Raw genomic sequence first — 20,895 nt, 5'->3', positions numbered from 1 at the left:
TCTACAGTATATATATCTAATCTATCTATCTATCTAATCAATCAATCTAATCTATCTATCTAATCAATCTATCTAATCTATCTATCTAATCTATGTAATCTATCTATCTATCTAGAGATAGAGATAGAGAGAGAGAGATGATAGATAGATAGATAGATATAGATAGATAGATAGATAAGTAGATAGATAAACATAATGGATGGATGGATGGATAGAAATAGATGGATGATAGATAGATAGATAGAATGGATGGATGGATAGAAATAGATGAGATAGAATAGATAGATGGATGATAGATAGGTAGGTAGGTAGGTAGGTAGATAGATAGATAGATAGGTAGGTAGGTAGGCAGGCAGGCAGGTAGGCAGATAGGTAGACAGACAGATAGATTAGATAGATAGATATATTAAGGGATATAGATGTATTAGTGTTTTAGTTACAATAACGTGAAGGACTAGATGACAAAAAAGCAGATATTAGGTTTTTTTGTGTATAAACAAAAGAAATTACACGATGTATAAAAAAATAAGCCGTGAATGGAAAAATGTAAATCAGGATAGACACTGATAATAACAGAAAACAGTAAAAAGTGATACCTGTACTGTGATTTTAAACTCAATAAAAACTTTTTTTTTTTAAATGTTCAACTGAGAATTACCCATCCTTAAAAAAAAACCAGGAATACAGAGAAGAATTTAAACTTTGGTGCTTTTATTTGACATTCTGGTGCTTTATTTATCTTCCATCCATTTTCGGCTTCACTTCTCCTTTTTTGGGGGGGGCAAGCACGCTTAAAAATTGCAGGGGAGAACCCCCCCCCCCAAAAAAAAAACAAAATAAAAATTCAGAAGAATCGCCCAACATCCGGTATATCCCGATCAACCAGCTCGTTCTTGGCGAAATCATTCCGATGTTTTTGGCAGCCTCCATCCGAACAAGCTTGAGAGGGTAATCGCCACAGGGTCTCCTTTCCATTTCCAGAAAAAAAGTCCGGTTTGATTTTGGAGGTGTGTGGAGAGGGGGATGCTGAAAACACACACACACACACACACCGGCCTCCGCCATATAGGATACGCTAAGCTTTATGTACGGAGTATTTGCCTTTTTGGAGCTGGGAAACGTAGATCTTGGTTTTGGTAGCGTCTTCCCGGCGCAGCCAAACTTCTCCGGTGCTGATGGCTGTAATGACGGCCCTGGGAATCAAGACACCATTGGGGGGGGGCAGAAGGAAGGGGGAAAAGAGGGGGGGCTCAGTATAGCATTCGGTGAAGGGAGTCTTCTACTTGTGACAAAGAAGCCACCAAATTTTCGTGGCTAAGCGAGACCGTTGTGTTAAGTTCACATGGGTTGTTAAGTGAATCGGGCCTTCCCGTTGGGTTTTGATCCGCCAAAGGGGATGCTGTGAGCCCTGGATGCTGTGACCGTCGTAGGTAGGGGTCAACTGCCAAGGTTACGACATTAGATCAAGCAACGGCTGGGGATGTAAGTGATGGTTGTAAGTGTGAAAAACAGTCGTAACTGCAAACCGTGAGCGGTTGTAAGTTGAGGACAACCTCTGGAGGAGATGGGAATGGAAAGAATAGAAGGAGGGAGGGAGGAAGACAGAGGGAAGGAAGGAGAGGGAAGGACAGAGGAAGAAAGGAATGGAAGGGAGGGAGGGAGATAAGAATGAATGAGGGAAGGAAGGATGGGTAGAAGGAAGGAAGGAGGGAGGGAGGAAGAAAAGAAGGAAGGAGACAGGAATGAAAGGGAAGGATGGATGGATGGATGGATGGATGGGCAGAAGGAGGGAGGGAGGAAGGAAAGAAGGAAGGAAGGAAGGAAGGAGACAGGAATGAAAGGGAAGGAAGGATGGATGGATGGGCAGAAGGAAGGAGGGAGGGAAGGAGGGAGGGAGGATGGACAGAAGGAAGGAGGGAGGGAGGAAAAAGAAGGAAGGAAGGAAGGAGATAGGAATGAAAGGGAAGAATGGATGGATGGAAGGAAAGAAAAAAGGAAGGAGGGAGACAAGAATGAAAGGGAGGGAAGGAACGAAGGTGGAGTGAGGGAGGAGATGGGAATGGGAGGGAGGGAGAGAGGGGGGAGGAAGGAAAGAAGATGAGAATGAAAAAAGAGAGAGAGGGAGGGAGGAGATGGGGATGAAAGGGAAGGAAGGGAGAGCGAGGGAGGGCGGGTGGAAGGAAGGAGAGCTCTGACCCCCCACCCCACCCTTTTGCAACTCACTGGACGGGCGTCTCTTCTCCCACTTGCAGGAGGATGTTTTCCCCTTTGACGTAGACCTCGTCCTCATAATGCAGGTGGCCATCCTCGCAGTGGGCGGCGAAGAGAGGTGGGGAGGACAGCTTCTCCGCCTTCAGGGGGCCTGGAGGAAAGAGAGGAGGGGCTAAAGGGGAGGGGGCTCAGGGCTGTCCGGGCTGGGAGAAAGGAATGACCTGGGGGGTCAGGGGAACGGCCAAGGGGTTGAAAAAGAACCAGGAATAAAGTCCTTGGAGCCAATGGCCAGGAGGAAGGGACATCTACCAAGGGACCCTCCCAAGTTTCGTGCACTGTAAAGGGGGGGGGGGGTAGAAGAACTATCAAATTTTCAAGGTTCTGTTAAAATAACCTTACAATAAAGATCAGAAGTTAAGAATTAGAATTAGAGTGAATTAGGACGAGGTGGATGGCTTTTTAAAAATATTTTTCTTTTCAAATGTTTTGCTTCTCCACTTAAAAGCCTCTTCAATTCTTCTTCTCCACCACCACCATGCTGGCTGGGGGATTCTGGGAGTTGGAGTCCACCCACTTTAAAGCATGCTGGCTGGGGGAATTCTGGGAGTTGAAGTCCATCCATATTAAAGCATGCTGGCTGGGGGATTCTGGGAGTTGGAGTCCACCCACTTTAAAGCATGCTGGCTGGGGGAATTCTGGGAGTTGAAGTCCATCCATATTAAAGCATGCTGGCTGGGGGATTCTGGGAGTTGGAGTCCACCCACTTTAAAGCATGCTGGCTGGGGGATTCTGGGAGTTGAAGTCCACCCACTTTAAAGCATGCTGGCTGGGGGATTCTGGGAGTTGGAGTCCACCCACTTTAAAGCATGCTGGCTGGGGGATTCTGGGAGTTGGAGTCCACCCACTTTAAAGCATGCTGGCTGGGGGATTCTGGGAGTTGGAGTCCACCCAACGTAAAGTTCACAAGCTTGAGAAATACTGGCTTAATAGTGATGCACAAACCCAACTCTTTATAGCGTAGCATTAGTTATAAATCTGGCCTTTTGGGGCCAGCCCAGATTTTTTTAAAAAAATATTCCTGACTTAAGAGTGACATTTTTCAGACACACACATAGTGTTGCCCTACAAGTCAGCCTCCGTGGCTGGCTTTGGGAGGAGTTCTGGGACTTGTAGTTCAGCATCAAATTGGACGCCCCGTTTCTCTCTCTTTGGAACTTGCTTCCAAATTCCAGCCCAGAATTTTGGGGGAGATCCCAATTGGCAAAGAAATCAAGTTACTTGCCTTCAAGCTTCCTCTTTGAGGGGGATACAGCGGCTTTTGCCTAGGGGAGGAAAATAAGGCAATTATGAATGAAAAGTCCTGCCCCCCCCAATGACCGTTGGACCTGCTCTGTAGCTACCAGCCGTGTTGTCTTTTACAACACAGAATCATCCCATTATATCAGTGCTTCTCAATTCCTTCCTTCCTTCTGTCCATCCTTCCTTCCCTCCCTTTCCTTCCCGTCTCCTTCTTTCCTTCCCTCCTTCCTTCTGTCTATCTATCCATCCTTCCTTCCCTCTCTCCCTTTCGTTCCCGTCTCCTTCCTTCCTTCTGTGCATCCACCCTTCTGTCCATCCATCCTTCCTTCCCTATCTTTCATTCTCCTTCCTTCCTTCCTTCCTTCCTTCCTTCCTTCCTTCCTTCCTTCCTTCCTTCCTTCCTTCCTTCCTTATTGGAGTGCCATGTCTTTAAGTGATGCCTTAATTTATTTGCCTTCATGCCGTCCGCTTCCAACTTTTTTAGACACAGTAAACATACCCGTCTTTCCTCGTCTCCCACCATAGTCACCGTGAAGCCAAGCGCTACATACGCCTCGTCCTATTTCCTCCTCTTAGCTTACGTTTGTCTCATTATCTCCGTCTCTCTCCTCCTTTCTTTTCGTCCCTGTTCAATATTTTTCCATGGTGTCTCTTAAGGGTTTGTTATCTGCACTTCATATCTCCTGCTCTGTGTTCTGTGCTATTGTTCGGTGCAAAAAAAAACCTACTCAAAAAAAGCACATTCCTTGGGGTCACCCCTCTGGCATCACTCTGTCGCCCCCCCAGCGGGACTCACCTCACTATTTGAGAAACACTGCATTATAATGAAGGTTAGGTTTGTTCTGCAACCTGGACAGTTTGATGTGATCCTTTGCATGGATTTCATCAAGACCACAGAGTAAAGCAGCTATAACACTAAAAAGCCACATAGCGTGGTGATTTTAGAAGCTGGGCACACTAGTCTAGGGAAGAGAAGGGCCAGGGGAGACAGGATAGCATCTTCCAATACTTGAGGGGCTGCCCCAGAAAGGAGGAAGGGGATCAAGCTATTCTCCAAAACACCTGAAGGCCAGACAAGGAATAATCGATGGAAACTGAACCAGGAGAGATTCAACATAGAAATTGTTGTGGTTGGCTCTTGCCCAGCTCCTGCCCCAAGGAATGTGGAGGTGGATGTGGGGGAAACATCCACATGCCACAGGCCTGTTTTGCTCCTGATAGAATCTCCCGACGAAGTCTCCTCTGACGAAGGAAGCGTGAGTGACAGGGAAGAGGAGAGTTTGGCAGACAGCCCAGGAGATCAATCATCCTTATCATCCCTGGATTCTGAACAAGAACGTATGACGGACCCGCACATGCGTAGAGTGATGCATAGGAGAGAACAACTGAAGGATTATTACAGGAGATAAGTGAGGCCACCTGTGGTTGGGTGGGGCTGCTGTAATTAGTGCTACCGATAAAAAGAGGTTTAGCCTTGTGGAAGTTTATCTGATTCATAGTTTCGTCAAGATCGTGGTTTTGCGGTTTCCCTGTTCAAGACTGTGTGTGGCCTTTCTGGACTTTGGAATTGGACTCAATTTCCCAGTTACTGGGTGATCAATTGGATTGCATTTAACCTGTGCCTTGTGTGTACCAGAAAATCCCTTTGACATTTAAATAGGGAGTTTTTTCTGCTTTTCTGTTGATAAAGACTTCTAGTTTTCCTTCTATCGTGTGGTGTGTCTTTTTGGACTAATTACCCTGTAATTACAGGAGGTTGGAACACACCGGCAGAACAGAAATAAGGAGGGATTTTCTAAGGAAAAACTATTTATGTTCTATCTAAAATGACAATCTTTCCTGGCACTTTACACTATTTGTAGGTACGATCCATCTTTCTTTCCTTTTTTCTTTTCTTTCCTCATTCTGTTGTATTGTGTATGTTGAATTGTTTTTTAATGTATACACACTGCTCAAAAAAAATAAACACTCAAATAACACACCCTAGATATGAACGGGTGAAATATTCCCATTGAATCCTTTGTTCTGTACAAAGTTGAACAAAATCAATTTGATTGTCAATCAGTGTTGCTTCCTAAGCTGACTGTTTGATTTCGCAGAGGTTTGATTTACTTGGAGTTACATTCTGTTGTTTAAGTATTAAAAAAATAAGATCTCATCAAAGGGTCAAAATGTCTGACCTTTTTGATAGCCGTCCAATCTTCCATGATGTCAATATCGTGGAGCATGTAAACGATGTACGGGCGTGGGAAGGAACCGTTAAGGAGGAATCGTGAAATCGGGCGCCGCTAAATCCCAACCAACTTGTTCGGATGTTTCGTTGACTTTTTGAGCATTAGATATATTTTTAAAATCTCATCTTTTATTACTTTGTGAGTAACCGAAAGTGGCAAACATACGTAAGACTCCTTCCTCTTCCTATTCTCTCCACTACGACTATCCTGTGAGGTGGGTTGGACTGAGACAGAAGGACTAGACCAAAGTCACCCAATCCGAAGGGGGAGGACTAGAACTCCCAGGCTCCTGGTGATTGGCCCATAGTCACCCAGCTTTCATCTGAAGGTGGGACTAGAATTCCCAGTCTCCTGGTGATTGGCCCAAAGTCACCCAGCTTTCATCTAAATATGGGACTAGAACTCCCAGTCTCCTGGTGATTGGCGCATAGTCACCCAGCTTTCATCTGAAGGTGGGACTAGAACTCCCAGTCTCCTGGTGATTGGCCCAAAGTCACCCAGCTTTCATCTGAAGGTGTGACTAGAACTCCCAGTCTCCTGGTGATTGGCCCAAAGTCACCCAGCTTTCATCTGAAGGTGTGACTAGAACTCCCAGTCTCCTGGTGATTGGGCCAAAGTCACCCAGCTTTCATCTAAATATAGGACTAGAATTCACCGTCTCCTCATGATTGGTTCAAAGTCACCCAGCCACATTTCATCTAAAAGTGGGACTAGAACTCCCATTCTCCTGGTGATTGGCCCAACCCAGCCATCTTTCATCTAAAGGTGGGCCTAGCACTCCCCGTCTCCTAGTGATTGGCTCAAAGCCACCCAGCCAACTTTCATGCCTAAGGCAAGACTAGAACTCCCCAACTCCTAGTTTTTAAGCCAGCACCTTAACCCAAAAACAGCCTCGACTCTCTAAATCATGAAATCAACATTGCTTCCAGAAGGAAAGGTGCACAAAAGGATATCGGACACCAACGGCGGTTTCTTCCTCTTGCTGGGCCAGAGGGAATCCCATTCTTTGGATCTGTGTTTGGGCCGAAGTTTGCCGTCCCACCACTCTGAGAGAGTGAGAGAAAGAGAAAGAGAAAGAGAGAGAAGGAGAGAGAGAGAGGGAGAGAGAAAGAGAGAGAGAGGGGGAGAAAGAGAGAGAGAGAAAGAGAGAGGGAGGGAGAGAGAAAGAGAGAGGGAGAGAGAGAGGGCGGGGGAGAGAAAAAGGGAGAGAGAGAGAGAAAGAGAAAGAAAGAGAGAGGGAGAGAGAGAGAGAGAGAGAGAGAGATGAAACAAAATGTGTTAAGTCTCGCCAGAAATCAATACTATCAGGAACTCTGCTTTAAGCCGTCTGCATAGAAAGCAGCTGGCTGGGGAATTCTGGGAATTGGAGTCCACAAATCGTGTGTCCGTACTGCTCCCACCCTACTGGCCTTCCGAAAGGCCGCGAAGACCTGGCTTGGCCTTGGGGGCCATGAATTTGTCATCTGTCACGGCCGAATTGTACTGAATGGTATGCATGAGTGTTCATTGTATGAGTTGTGGGTATTTTAACTGGAGTTTATAGTTTTAGATATTTATATTTCACTTCTTTTTTATCGTATTTATATATTTTTTCCTATTGTTGTAAGCCCCCCCCTTCTGAGTCCTTTGGGATTGGGCAGCATAGAAGTCGAATATCAATGAATATGAAATGAAATAAAATGAAATGAAATAAAGTAATAAAATAATATATAAATAAAATAAAAGATAGAATAAAAATAAAATAAAATAGAATAAAAGAAAAGAAAATTAAATTAAATAAATAAAATAAAATAATAAAATAAAATATAAATAAAATAAAATAAAATAAAAGATAGAATAAAATAAATAAATAAAAATAAAATAAAAAATAGAATAAAATAAAATAAAATAAAAAATAAAATAAATACAATTAAATAATAAAATTAAATAAAAATAAAATAAAATAAAAAATAGAATAGAATAGAATAAAATAAAATAAAAATAAAATAAAAAATAACTCACTCACCGGAAGTGAGGCCTACACTGTGCCTGTCGTCCTCCAATCGATGGATGCGCTCCAGCAGGCGTTCTTCAAGGCTGTCAAACAGCAGCACTTTCTCGCTCTTAAGACGGACAAAGCAGAAAATATTTTTCATATCCTTTTCGTTCTTTATTCGTGGCCCCAAAACAGGCCCACCTACAACCAGCAAACACTCGAAACCAACTTTTACTGTCATGAGGACGAGGCCCTTAGGTGGCTTTGGAGCTTTTGCTCACCAACTCAACGGCAGGCAAGGATGAAGAAGGACCACCGTCGCCGTGCAAGTAGAGACAGAGTTACAAGAGTCGGGGAAATGGGAGTCGGGTCTGGGTTCAAATCCTGAACTTGCACCACCGGTTGAAGCAGAGATTTTTCCCTAAGTCTTAAGCTAATTTTACCTCACGAAGTTGTGGCGCTGAGGGCGGGAGGGGAGTTTAAATCTAGGTGGGCTGCCTTGGCTTCCTCAGAAGAACGCCAAGAAGGCAAGAGGACCATTTTGTCAGAGCGGCGGCATACAAATTTAATAAATAATAATAATAATTTAATAAATAATAATGGAGGGGAATTATTCCTGAAAAACTGCACTGGGCTACCAAGGAATTTAAGGCTGTATGGTTTTGTCCTCACAGTGTGGTTTTGTCCTCACAATAATAACAACCCTTATTATTATTTATTATTATTATTATTATTATTTATTAGATTTGTATGCCACCCTTCTCCGATGACTCGGGGCGGCCGTGAGATAGACAGGAACGGAGGGGTGGGAGAGGAGAGGGAAAACAGAGAAAGAGACAAAGGAAGGAAGAAGGAGAGAGAGAGAGAGAAGGGAAGAAGGGGGGAGTGAGGAAAGGAGAGAGAAAGAGACAAAAGGAGAAAGGGGTGAAGAAGGGGAGGAGAGGAGAAGAAAAAAGAGACAAAAGAAGAGAGAGGGAGAGGAGAGGAGAGGAAAGAAACAAAGGAAGAAAGAGAGAGAGAAGGGAAAGGGAAGAGAGGAAAGGAGAGAGAAAGAGACAAAAGGATAAAGGGGTGAAGAAGGGGAGGAGAGGAGAAGAAAAAAGAGACAAAGGAAGAGAGAGAGGGAGAGCAGAGGAAAGAAAAGAAACAGACAAAGGAAGAAAGAGAGAGAGAGAAGGGAAGAAGGGAAAGGGAAGAGAAGAGAGAGAAAGAGAGAATGGAAGGGGAAGGGAGGAAAGGAAAGGAGAGCGAAAGAGACAAAGTAGGAAAGAGAGAGAGAAAGAGACAAAGGGAGAGAGAGAAGGGAAGAAGGGAAAGAGAGAAAAGGAAAGGAAAGGAGAGAAACAGACAAAGTAAGAAAGAGAGAGTGAAGGGAAGAAGGGAAAGCGAAGAGAGGAAAGGAGAGAGAAAGAGACAAAGGAAGAGAGAGAGAGAAGGGGAAGGGAGGATATGGAAAAAGAAAGAGACAAAGAGAGAGAAAGGGTAGAAGGGGAAGGGGAGAAGGAAAGAGAAACAAAGGAAGAAAGGGGGAGGAGAAGGGGAAAAAGAAAGAGACAAAGGAAGAGAGAGAAATGGGGGAGGATAAAAAGAAAAAGTGACAAAGAAAGAGAGAGAGAAAGGAAGGAAGGAGAGCGGAAGAGAGAAGAGAGGGAAAAAAGAGAAAGAAATAAAGAAAGAGAGAGAGAGATAAAGAAAGGAAAGAAGAGAAACCAAGTCAGCAGGGAAGCCAAAATTCACTTAACAACCGGATGACTACCCCAACATTCGCTTTACCCACGAAGGGCAAGAAGGGTCATAAAAACCCATTCAACAACCGCCTCACTTAGTAACGGAGAGTTCGGGCTCGACGGCTGCTGTAAAGTTAAGGGTTACCTCTATGTGGATTACGGGCTGCGTTAATCAATTCCACCTTTTCCAATATATATATTTGTGTGTTTGTGTGTGTGTAAATAGAAAGATTAGAAAGAGGGGTTCTCCTAACCTCCAGATGCTGCAGGGCTCCTTGAAGCTCACACCCATGTCGGTGTTTGATGACTTCCAGGCACAAGCCTCGATAGATCCCTGAGGGTGGGAGAGAGAAAAATTGCAAATATTTGAAATCGGCGGAAAGTAATTTGTGTGTTTCCTTCCTCCACAAATCCCAAGCTTTTGTCTTCATTCTTATGACGGGCAGTCCTCGACTTGCGACCACAAGAGAGCCCAAAGTTAAGCAGGGGTGGGACCCCAAAATTTTAGCAACCGGTTCTCCGTCCGGTTGCTGGATGGGCACTGCGCCACAGTGGTGGTAGTGTTCAGGTGGTTTTGCCCTCCCCAAGCTCCGTGTCCCTGCGAACGTGTACAGGCCTCACTGAAGCCCGGGACGCTGAAAAAAACCCCGCCAAACCGGAAGTTCGGAAAAAGCATTTCCAGTTTGCCCGTTGTGGTGTTTTTCACAATCTGGAGCCTTCAGGGAAGCTTCCTGAAGCCCCCGAGTGCAAAAAACAGCACAACGGGCAAACCGGAAGTTATTTTTCCAAACTTCCACGGACAAAAAAATATTAACCTGTTTTTATTGGATGTTTTAAAAGCAATGTGATTTCATAGAAACATAGAAGACTGACGGCAGAAAAAGACCTCATGGTCCATCTAGTCTGCCCTTATACTATTTCCTGTGTTTTATCTTAAGATGGATCTATGTTTATCCCAGGCATGTTTAAATTCAGTTACTGTGGATTTACCAATCACGTCTGCTGGAAGTTTGTTCCAAGGATCTACTACTCTTTCAGTGAAATAATATTTCCTCACGTTGCTTTTGATCTTTCCCCAAACTAACTTCAGATTGTGTCCCCTTGTTCTTGTGTTCACTTTCCTAATAAAAACACTTCCCTCCTGAACCTTATTTAACCCTTTAACATATTTAAATGTTTCGATCATGTCCCCCCTTTTCCTTCTGTCCTCCAGACTATACAGATTGAGTCCATGAAGTCTTTCCTGATACGTTTTATGCTTAAGACCTTCCACCATTCTTGTAGCCCGTCTTTGGACCCGTTCAATTTTGTCAACATCTTTTTGTAGGTGAGGTCTCCAGAACTGAACACAGTACTCCAAATGTGGTCTCACCAGCGCTCTATATAAGGGGATCACAATCTCCCTCTTCCTGCTTGTTATACCTCTAGCTATGCAGCCAAGCACCCTACTTGCTTTTCCTACCGCCCGACCACACTGCTCACCCATTTTGAGACTGTCAGAAATCACTACCCCTAAATCATAGAAACATAGAAACATAGAAGTCTGACGGCAGAAAAAGACCCCATGGTCCATCTAGTCTGCCCTTATACTATTTTCTGTATTTTATCTTAGGATGGATATATGTTTATCCCAGGCATGTTTAAATTCAGTTACTGTGGATTTATCTACCACGTCTGCTGGAAGTTTGTTCCAAGGATCTACTACTCTTTCAGTAAAATAATATTTTCTCATGTTGCTTTTGATCTTTCCCCCAACTAACCTCAGATTGTGTCCCCTTGTTCTTGTGTTCACTTTCCTATTAAAAACACTTCCCTCCTGGACCTTATTTAACCCTTTAATATATTTAAATGTTTCGATCATGTCCCCCCCTTTTCCTTCTGTCCTCCAGACTATACAGATTGAGTTCATTAAGTCTTTCCTGATACGTTTTATACTTAAGACCTTCCACCATTCTTGTAGCCCGTCTTTGGACCTGTTCAATTTTGTCAATATCTTTTTGTAGGTGAGGTCTCCAGAACTGAACACAGTATTCCAAATGTGGTCTCACCAGCATTCTATATAGCGGGATCATAATCTCCCTCTTCCTGCTTGTTATACCTCTAGCTATGCAGCCAAGCATCCTACTTGCTTTCCCTACTGCCTGACTGCACTGTTCACCCATTTTGAGACTGTCAGAAATCACTACGCCTAAATCCTTTTCTTTTGAAGTATTTGCTAACACAGAACTGCCAATACAATAGTCAGATTGAGGATTCCTTTTCCCCAAGTGCATTATTTTACATTTGGAAACATTAAACTGCAGTTTCCATTGCTTTGACCATTTATCTAGTAAAGCTAAATCATTTACCATATTGCCGACGCCTCCAGGAATATCAACCCTATTGCACACTTTAGAGTCATCGGCAAATAGGCAAACCTTCCCTACCAGACCTTCCCCTATGTCACTCACAAACATATTAAAAAGAATAGGACCCAGAACAGACCCTTGTGGCACACCGCTTGTAACCTGACTCTGCTCAGAATACTCGCCATTCACAACAACCCTCTGGTGTCTATGCTTCAGCCAGCTGCAAATCCATTGAACTATCCAGGGATTAAGTCCAATCTTCACTAATTTATCTATCAGCTCTTTATGTGGAACCGTATCAAAGGCTTTGCTGAAGTCCAGGTAGGCAATATCCACGGCACCACCTTCATCCAACACCTTTGTGACATAGTCAAAGAAATCAATGAGATTAGTCTGACATGATTTGCCTTCAGAAAAGCCATGCTGATTTGGGTCCAATAAGTTATTGTTTTTTAGGTGCTGATTTATCCTCTTTTTCAGTAGAGTCTCCATCATTTTAACGACAACTGATGTCAAGCTAACTGGCCTGTAGTTACCAGCTTCTTCTCTACTGCCCTTCTTGTGGATAGGCACAACACTTGCCATTCTCCAATCCTCAGGAACATCTCCTGTTAACAAGGATTGGTTAAACAAATCAGTCAGGGGGGTAGCAATGACAGATCTGAGTTCTTTAAGAACTCTGGGGTGGATGCCATCTGGACCCATTGCCTTATTTATCTTTAATCGTTCAAGTTCTTCTAAGACATCGGCTTCTAAGATCACTGGAGCTGAATCCGTACAGTTGGAAGCAATGCTATATCCCTCTATAGTATTATTTTGTAAGGTGTCTTTTGAGAAAACTGAACAGAAGTAGCTATTGAAATGGTCAGCGATCTCCTTATTCCCATTAATGCATGTATTTTTCCCGGTACTAAGCTTCGTGATGCCGCAGTTTTTCTTCTTCTTATCACTAATATATCTGAAGAAGGTTTTATCTCCCTTCTTTAGAGATTTGGCAATTTCTTCCTCTTTTGAGGCTTTAGCAGCATATATTATCTGTTTCGCCTCCTTCTGTCTCATTTTATACACCTCCCTATCAGCTATACTTCCAGACTCTTTATACCTCCTATAGGCAGCCTTTTTTTCATTGACTATAGTCCTTACATCATTGCTAAACCATAGCGGTTTCTTCTTCCTTTTACCTTTAGTTATTTGTCTTACATACAGTCCAGTGGCTTTTAAGATGGCCTTTTTAAATACAGTCCACTGGGTGCTCGCTCCTGCCATTTTATCCCTCCCCTTTAATTCATTATCTAAATATTCCCCCATTGCATTAAAATTTGTTTTTCTGAAATCCAATACTTTGGTTGCATTATAGGATTGCTCACAATGAGTTTTTACATCAAACCACAAACATAGATGGTCACTGCAACCTAAATTTTCTCCCACCTTGACATCTGAAACCCAATTCCCATTTGTAAAAACTAAATCTAGAATATTCTCCCCTCTAGTTGGTGTCTTAACCAGCTGTGCCAGAGCTGCTCCTGTAAAGGCCTCTACTATATTCTTACTTTTGCATGTAAGGGCACTGGGGATATTCCAGTCAACATCAGGCATGTTGAAATCACCCATAACCACAATATCTCCCTTTACTGCCATTTGGGTAATTTCATCCACCATCTTGTTGTCATATTCCTCAGATTGCCCTGGAGGCCTATAGATCACCCCAATTCTAATGACAGAACCGTCTTTATTTTGCATGCAAATCCAGAGGGTCTCTAGATCTTGACATGTATTTTGAATTAGTGTTGTTTTTAGAGTTTCTTTAACATAAATGGCTACTCCACCTCCCCTTCTCTCTATTCTATCCTTCCTATACAGTGTATATCCTGGTATGGATATTTCCCATTCATTAGAATCCTTAAACCATGTCTCAGTTATGGCAACCAGGTCCAAATTATCTCTAGATATTATCTCTAGATATCCTTCTCTTCTGAAGTTTTTGCTAACACAGAACTTCATATTGGATCCTCTGGGTGCGTGATGTGGTTTTTATTCTGATCGTTGACCCGTCTAGACCAGGGGTAGGCAAAGTTGGCTCTTCTATGGCATGTGGACTTCTTCAACTCCCAGAATTCCTGAGCTAGCGTGAATGGCTCAGGAATTGTGGGAGTTGAAGTCATAGACGGCCCGACTTTGCCTACTCCTGATCTAGAGCAGTGTTTCTCTAACTTAGACTTTAAAATAAATGGACTTCAACTCCCAGAATTCCTGAGCTAGTAAGATTGGCACAGGAATTCTGGGAGTTGAAGTCCACAAGTCAGAGAAGACCCAACTTTGCCTACTCCTGATCTAGAGCAGTGTTTCTCTAAAATAAATGAACTTCAACTCCCAGAATTCCTCAGCTAGCATGACTGGCTCAGGAATTCTGGGAGTTGAAGTCCACAAGTCAGAGAAGACCCAACTTTGCCTACTCCTGATCTATAGCAGTGTTTCTCTAACTTAGACTTTAAAATAAATGGACTTCAACTCCCAGAATTCCTGAGCTAGCATGATTGGCTCAGGAATTCTGGCAGTTATTATTATTATTATTATTATTTATTAGATTTGTATGCCGCCCCAAAGACTCAGAGCGGTTGAGCGGCTCTTCTGTCTTGAGTCCACAAGACATAGAAGAGCCAATTTTGCCTACCCATGATCCAGAGCAGTGTTTCTCTAAACTAAATGGACTTCAACTCCCAGAATTCCTCAGCTAGCATGATTGGCTCAGAAATTCTGGGAGTTATTATTATTATTATTTATTAGATTTGTATGCCGCCCCTCTCCGAAGACTCGGAGCGGTTGAGTTGAAGTCCACAAGACATAGAAGAGCCAACAGTGCCTACCCATGGTCTAGAGCAGTGTTTCTCTAAAATGAATGGACTTCAACTCCCAGAATTCCTCAGCTAGCATGACTGGCTCAGGAATTCTGGGAGTTGAAGTCCACAAGACATAGAAGAGCCAACTTTGCCTACCCCTGATCTAGACAGTACAGTGCCTAGGGAAGATACATCTGTTTTAAAGTCAAGGGCAACCAGGGAAGTGTTAAGAAATTTCTGCGGTCATTGTTCAGCTTGTTCAAAATTCTCCCCAAACTGGCCATACAAAGGTCGACCCCTTTGCCTCAAATGGCACCCCACCCTTCCCGTCCCATGAGGCTTGGGACCTCCCCAAACTTTACCGGCCACTTCGATCTGGATCTGCATGTGATTCTGCAAAACGGCCAAGGGGTCAAGATATTCCGTGGCTTTTCCGGACATCACATCTTCCAGTTTCGCCTTCACCTGGTTCAGACGTTCCTTAAACAGCCTGGGAGGTAAAAACAACACAAAACAGCCAGCTAATTCACCAGTAAAAAAATTAAAATCCCAAAGTCTGGGCTTTAAAAAAAAGAAAAAAAAAGAAATCCAGACGCAAAGGAAAACAACAGAAAGATAATAGCCTACTTTTCTTTGATTTCGGAAAACTGCTTTTCCAGATCCATCATTTCGTCCACGCATTCTTCCCGGCGACGTTCGTAATCTTCATCGTTCATCTCTGGGGGAAGCAAATTGGGATAAATATTCTTTGATTTGATTCAAAACCCAACCCACAAAAAAAAAATCCCTGGATTGAAATGGGATTTATATTTCAGAGCTTCTGAATTCTGGAACCTTTTGTTTTGTGGGATTATCTATCTATCTATCTATCTATCTATCTATCTATCTATCTATCTATCTATCTATCTCTATCTTTCCATCTCTCTCTCTCTCTTTCTATCTATTCTTTCTCTCTCTCTCTCTCCCTCTGTATCTATCTATCTATCTATCTATCTATCTATCTATCTATCTGCCTACCTACCTATCTATCTATCTATCTATCTCTATCTTTCCATCTCTCTCTCTCTCTCTCTCTTTCTATCTATTCTTTCTCTCTCCCTCTGTATCTATCTATCTATCTATCTATCTATCTATCAATCTATCTATCTCTATCTTTCCATCTCTCTCTCTCTCTTTCTATCTATTCTTTCTCTCTCTCTCTCTCCCTCTGTATCTATCTATCTATCTATCTATCTATCTATCTATCTGCCTACCTACCTACCTATCTACCATCCATCCACCCATCATCTATCTACCATCCATCTATCATCTATATCTATCTATCTATCTATCTATCTATCTATCTATCTATCTCTTTCCATCTCTCTCTCTCTTTCTATCTATTATTTCTCTCTCTCTCCCTCTGTATCTATCTACCTACCTACCTACCTATCTACCACCCATCCATCCATCATCTATGTATCTACCATCATCTATCTACCATCCATCTATCTATCATCTCTATCTATCTATCTATCTATCTATCTATCTATCTACCTACCTACCTACTTACCTACCTACCATCCATCCATCATCTATGTATCTACCATCCGTCTATCTATCATCTATATCTATCTATCTATCTATCTATCTATCTATCTATCTATCTCTTTCCATCTCTCTCTCTCTCTTTCTATCTATTCTTTCTCTCTCTCCCTCTGTATCTATCTATCTATCTATCTATCTATCTATCTATCTATCATCTATCTTTCTTTCCATGTCTCTCTCTCTCTATTCTTTCTCTTTCTCCCTCTCTCCCTATCTACCATCCATCCATCTATCTATTCTTTCTCTCTCTCTCCCTCTCTATGTACCATCCATCTATCTATATCTATCTATCTATCTATCTATCTATCTATCTATCTATCTATCTATCTATCTATCTCTTTCCATCTCTCTCAATTCAGTAATAAAATGGGTGCAAGAAAGCAAGCCAACTCAAGAGAGCATCAAAGATCCTCCATAGCTCAATCCTCAGCTACAAATATGCTCCTTTGCTCAACCGTTTTGTATCATTGTAATTAACCATGTTATAAAATGCAGAATTAACGAAACTACAAAATGAGGAATGAGCTCAGTTTCCCCTTCGTACGTTTACCTGAACTCTCCTCTTCGGATTCCGACGGGCTGGCACTACGCTCATCCTCGCTTTCTTCCTCGCCGTTCATTTCCGTGGCCGAATCGCCTTCCCTTTCCATCTCCTTAGGCAGTGGCTGGACAGGCATGGCGGTGATGATCTATGTCAGGACCGCCAACCTGAAGGACAGACGGACAGAAAAAAGATCCAATTGGGAGAGCGAGCAAAGCCTGGATTAGATCATAATTTTGAAACAGACGTGGTTGGTAAATCCACAGTAACTGATTTTAAACATGCCTGGAATAAACATAGATCCATCCTAAGATAAAATACAGGAAATAATAAAACGACAAACTAGATGGACCATGAGATCTTTTTGTGCCATCAATCATCTATATTTCTATGTTTCTGAAGTGTTACAAAATGAAATGAATGCTTCGTGAAAGACTTCATGGACTCCATCTATATAGTCTGGGGGACAGAAGGGAAAGGGGGGACATGATCGAAACATTTAAATACGTGAAAGGGTTAAATAAGGTTCAGGAGGGAAGTGTTTTTAATAAGAAAGTGAACACAAGAACAAGGAGGCACAATGTGAGGTTAGTTGGGGGAAAGAGCAGAAGCAATGTGAGAAAATATTATTTTACTGAAAGAGTAGATGCTTGAAACAAACTTCCAGCAGACGTGGTTGGTAAATCCACAGTGACTGAATTTAAACATGCCTGGGATAAACATAGGAAAGACTAAAAGGGGAGACTAGATGGACCATGAGGTCTTTTTCTGCCGTCAATCTTGTTTCCATGTTTCTAGTCCTCGATTTACGACCACAATTGAGCCCAGAAGTGATGTCGCTAAAGGAGAAACGTCTCAAAAAAGTTAGTTTTGGCCCCGTTTGATTCCTTTAAATGAATCACTGCAGCTGCTCGCTTAATAACACCGTTGTTAAGTGAATCCCACTGAGTTTATTTTGTTGAAAGAGGATTGCATGATCCCCCGGGGCATTGCGAGCGTCATAACTGTGAGTCAGCACAATGGTTGGAAGTGTGAAAAATGATCAACAAGTCAGAGTTTTCAGTGTAGCCTCAAACAGTCACTAAGTGAACTGTTGTATGTCAAGGACGAGCTGCAATTTCTGATTCATTTAATATCTATCTATCTATCTATCTATCTATCTATCTATCTATCTATCTATCTATCTATCATCTATCTATTGGATTTGTATGCCGCCCCTCTCCGCAGACTCGGGGCGGCTAACAACAGCAATAAAAGAGCATATAATAATAATCCAATACTAAAACAACTAAAAAACCCATTGTTATAAAACCAAACATACATACGGATATACCATGCATAAAATTGTAGAGGCCTAGGGGGAAAGAGTATCTCAGTTCCCCCATGCCTGGCGGCAGAGGTGGGTTTTAAGCAGCATACAAAAGGCAAGGAGGGTGGGGGCAATTCTAATCTCTGGGGGGAGTTGGTTCCAGAGGGTCGGGGCCGCCACAGAGAAGGCTCTTCCCCTGGGTCCCGCCAAGCAACATTGTTTAGTTGACGGGACCCGGAGAAGACCCGCTCTGTGGGACCTAACTGGTCGCTGCGATTCGTGTAGCAGAAGGCGGTCCCGGAGATAATCTGGTCCAGTGCCATGAAGGGCTTTATAGGTCATAACCAACACTTTGAATTGTGACCGGAAACTGATCGGCAACCAATGCAGATAACCAGGAAGGTTGTGAAGTGAGGCAAAAATTCACTTACCAAATATTATCACTTAGCAACAGAAGCAAGATTTTGCTCTCTTTCTCCATTTAAAATAATTTGATGCAAGTTTTCCTTTCCAGTTTGGCAAACTGGGCTGTATTTTCCACGTTCACTTCTGGGAATTTCACACAATTCTTTCACAAGCTGAGTGTGGGGCTTTCATAGAAACACAGACGATTGACAGCGGAAAAAGACCTCGTGGTCCATCTAGTCTGCCCCTTATACCACTTCCTGTATTTTATCTTAGGATGGACATGTGTTTATCCCAGGCATATTTAAATTGGATTTACTTGTGGATTGACCAATCACATCTGCTGGAAGTTTGTTCGAAGCATCTACTACTCTTTCAGTGAAATAATATTTCCTCACGTTGCTTTTGATCTTTCCCCCAACTAACTTCAGATTGTGTCCCCTTGTTCTTGGGTTCACTTTCCTATTAAAAACAGTTCCCTCCTGAATCTTATTTAACCCTTGAACTTATTTAAATGTTTCGATCATGTCCCCCCTTTTCCTTCTGTCCTCCAGACTATACAGATTGAGTTCATGAAGTCTTTCCTGATACGTTTTATGCTTAAGACCTTCCACCATTCTTGTAGCCCGTCTTTGGACCCGTTCAGTTTTATCAATATCTTTTTGTAGGTGAGGTCTCCAGAACTGGACACAGTATTACTCCAAATGTGGTCTCACCAGCTCCCTATATAAGGGGATCACAATCTCCCTCTTCCTGCTTGTTATACCTCTAGCTATGCAGCCAAGCATTCTACTTGCTTTCCCTACCGCCTGACCACACCCATTTTGAGACTGTCGGAAATCACTACCCCTAAATCCTTCTCTACTGACATTTTTGCTAAACAGAACGGCCAATACAATACTCAGATTGAGGATTCCTTTTCCCCAAGTGCATTATTTTACATTTGGAAACATTAAACTGCAGTTTCCATAGCTTGGACCACTTTTGCAGTCTTTTAGTCCCTGGCAAAAAATAGTAATAATAATAAATAAATAAATAAATAATAATAATAATGTAATAATAATAGTCATTACAAAACTGAACCATTTTTTAAGGGCTCCCAGAATAAGGCTGATCATTTGAGGCTAAGAAAAAAGGTCTTTCTAAAGTTTACACCTGGGTCGCGTGTGGGCCCCCCTACATGCATGAGCTACAATTCCCATCATTCCCAGCCTGGCTGATGGGAATTGTAGTCCCACATATTGGGAGAGTGTCAAGGCCACCCCAGGCTTTTTGATTTGTTCACGAGTCTTCTTCAGACTTCACTGACCATCATCTGGGCACTAAAAAAATAAATAAATGCATTTGTAGGAGAAAGGTTTTTTTGTAAATGATTTTTTGACCAAATGGTTATTTTAAAGTAGCTGGCTTACTGCTGCAGTTTTAAAGCTACTCTCTGATGCTTTCAACTGTCCTGCTTGACCATTTTCTTTAAAAAATGAAATGTACCATTCTTGGGAACTGCTAAGAAAATCAGGTAGAAAACACAAGATGCTATAAAGGTTTATGAATAAAACATCAATATTTGCACCCTCCACCCCCCCCATAATGCAATGGATTAAACCACGTCCCCCTATTAATATGATGGGGGAAGGGATTACCAATTCCTTGAGAGGGGGGAGAGATAAAATAAAAAGGAAAAGTCAGAAATACGTCGAGGAACTTCCTCCCACTACGATACGCCTTCAACGGGGAACGCAAACGCGCAGAAGCCAATCTTACGTATATGCGCAAGGACGTTCCTAGAAAAGCACAGACATACAAATGTGTACCCCCACCCCCACCCGGTTAGTGGTCTAATCCACCATCGCCCCGCCGCTCAAATGCATAAAATTGGAATGGGCGGGACCAACAAAGACCCAGAAAAAGGGGGGGTGCTGGGAAAAGCGTCTGGACCCCCTTTCATTACCTGGGGGAGGAGCCGCGCAAAGCATAGACGCCGTCGGACTCCCTTCCGCAATCGGAAGTAGTGCTCGGGCAGCCCCGCCCACTGCTCTTAACCAATCCGTACGGCTGATAACGCCGGCCGTTGGAGGCGGCTTACATGTCTATGATCCTAGAACCTTCCAGCCATTTCTCTATGGTTTTTTGCTACACCTCATTGTGGGAAGCCGGAAGCGGAAAGAGACGTTCCCATAGCAACCCAGAAATAGAACACTTGGAGACGAAGAAGGAAAAATAAATAGTAAAATGGAAAAAGGAAAAAATTGAAAAACTGAACAAAAAGTGTTTTCCCCCTTTCCAAACCTTAAAATAAGATCCTTCTTAGAAAAGGATGAACTTCCAAAAACCAATGTAGTATAACGGGTGCATAAACGTGGAGGCTATGCTTGAAATGGCTGAAGAAAGAAATCTAATAATAAAAGTAATGTTGACTGGTAAA

The 20,895-nt window shown here is 42.7% G+C and overlaps 1 protein-coding gene across 2 annotated transcripts; it reads right to left on the bottom strand.

Moving 5' to 3' along the window:
• Positions 1–689: 689 nt before the first annotated feature.
• Positions 690–20,506, bottom strand: BRMS1 (BRMS1 transcriptional repressor and anoikis regulator). 2 transcript variants are annotated; one of them, XM_070766647.1, is made up of 11 exons: positions 20,422–20,506; positions 16,769–16,926; positions 15,259–15,349; positions 14,994–15,121; positions 9,701–9,780; positions 7,750–7,846; positions 6,698–6,790; positions 5,691–5,755; positions 3,494–3,533; positions 2,224–2,362; positions 690–1,193 (listed from the first exon to the last, which is right to left on the bottom strand). In XM_070766647.1, the coding sequence occupies exons 2-11, from the start codon at positions 16,893–16,895 to the stop codon at positions 1,076–1,078; spliced, it is 978 nt and encodes a 325-aa protein (XP_070622748.1). In that variant the 5' UTR covers positions 16,896–16,926; positions 20,422–20,506; the 3' UTR covers positions 690–1,075. The 2 variants fall into 2 exon arrangements, with proteins under 2 accessions (XP_070622748.1, XP_070622749.1); XM_070766648.1 differs by having other exon boundaries at positions 20,114–20,435.
• Positions 20,507–20,895: the final 389 nt, after the last annotated feature.

Source organism: Erythrolamprus reginae, chromosome 13 (genome assembly GCF_031021105.1).
Source record: "Erythrolamprus reginae isolate rEryReg1 chromosome 13, rEryReg1.hap1, whole genome shotgun sequence".
Taxonomy (NCBI): Eukaryota; Metazoa; Chordata; class Lepidosauria; order Squamata; family Dipsadidae; genus Erythrolamprus; species Erythrolamprus reginae.
Note: the sequence above shows the minus strand (reverse complement) of the source record. Positions and strands in the feature narration are given on the sequence as shown.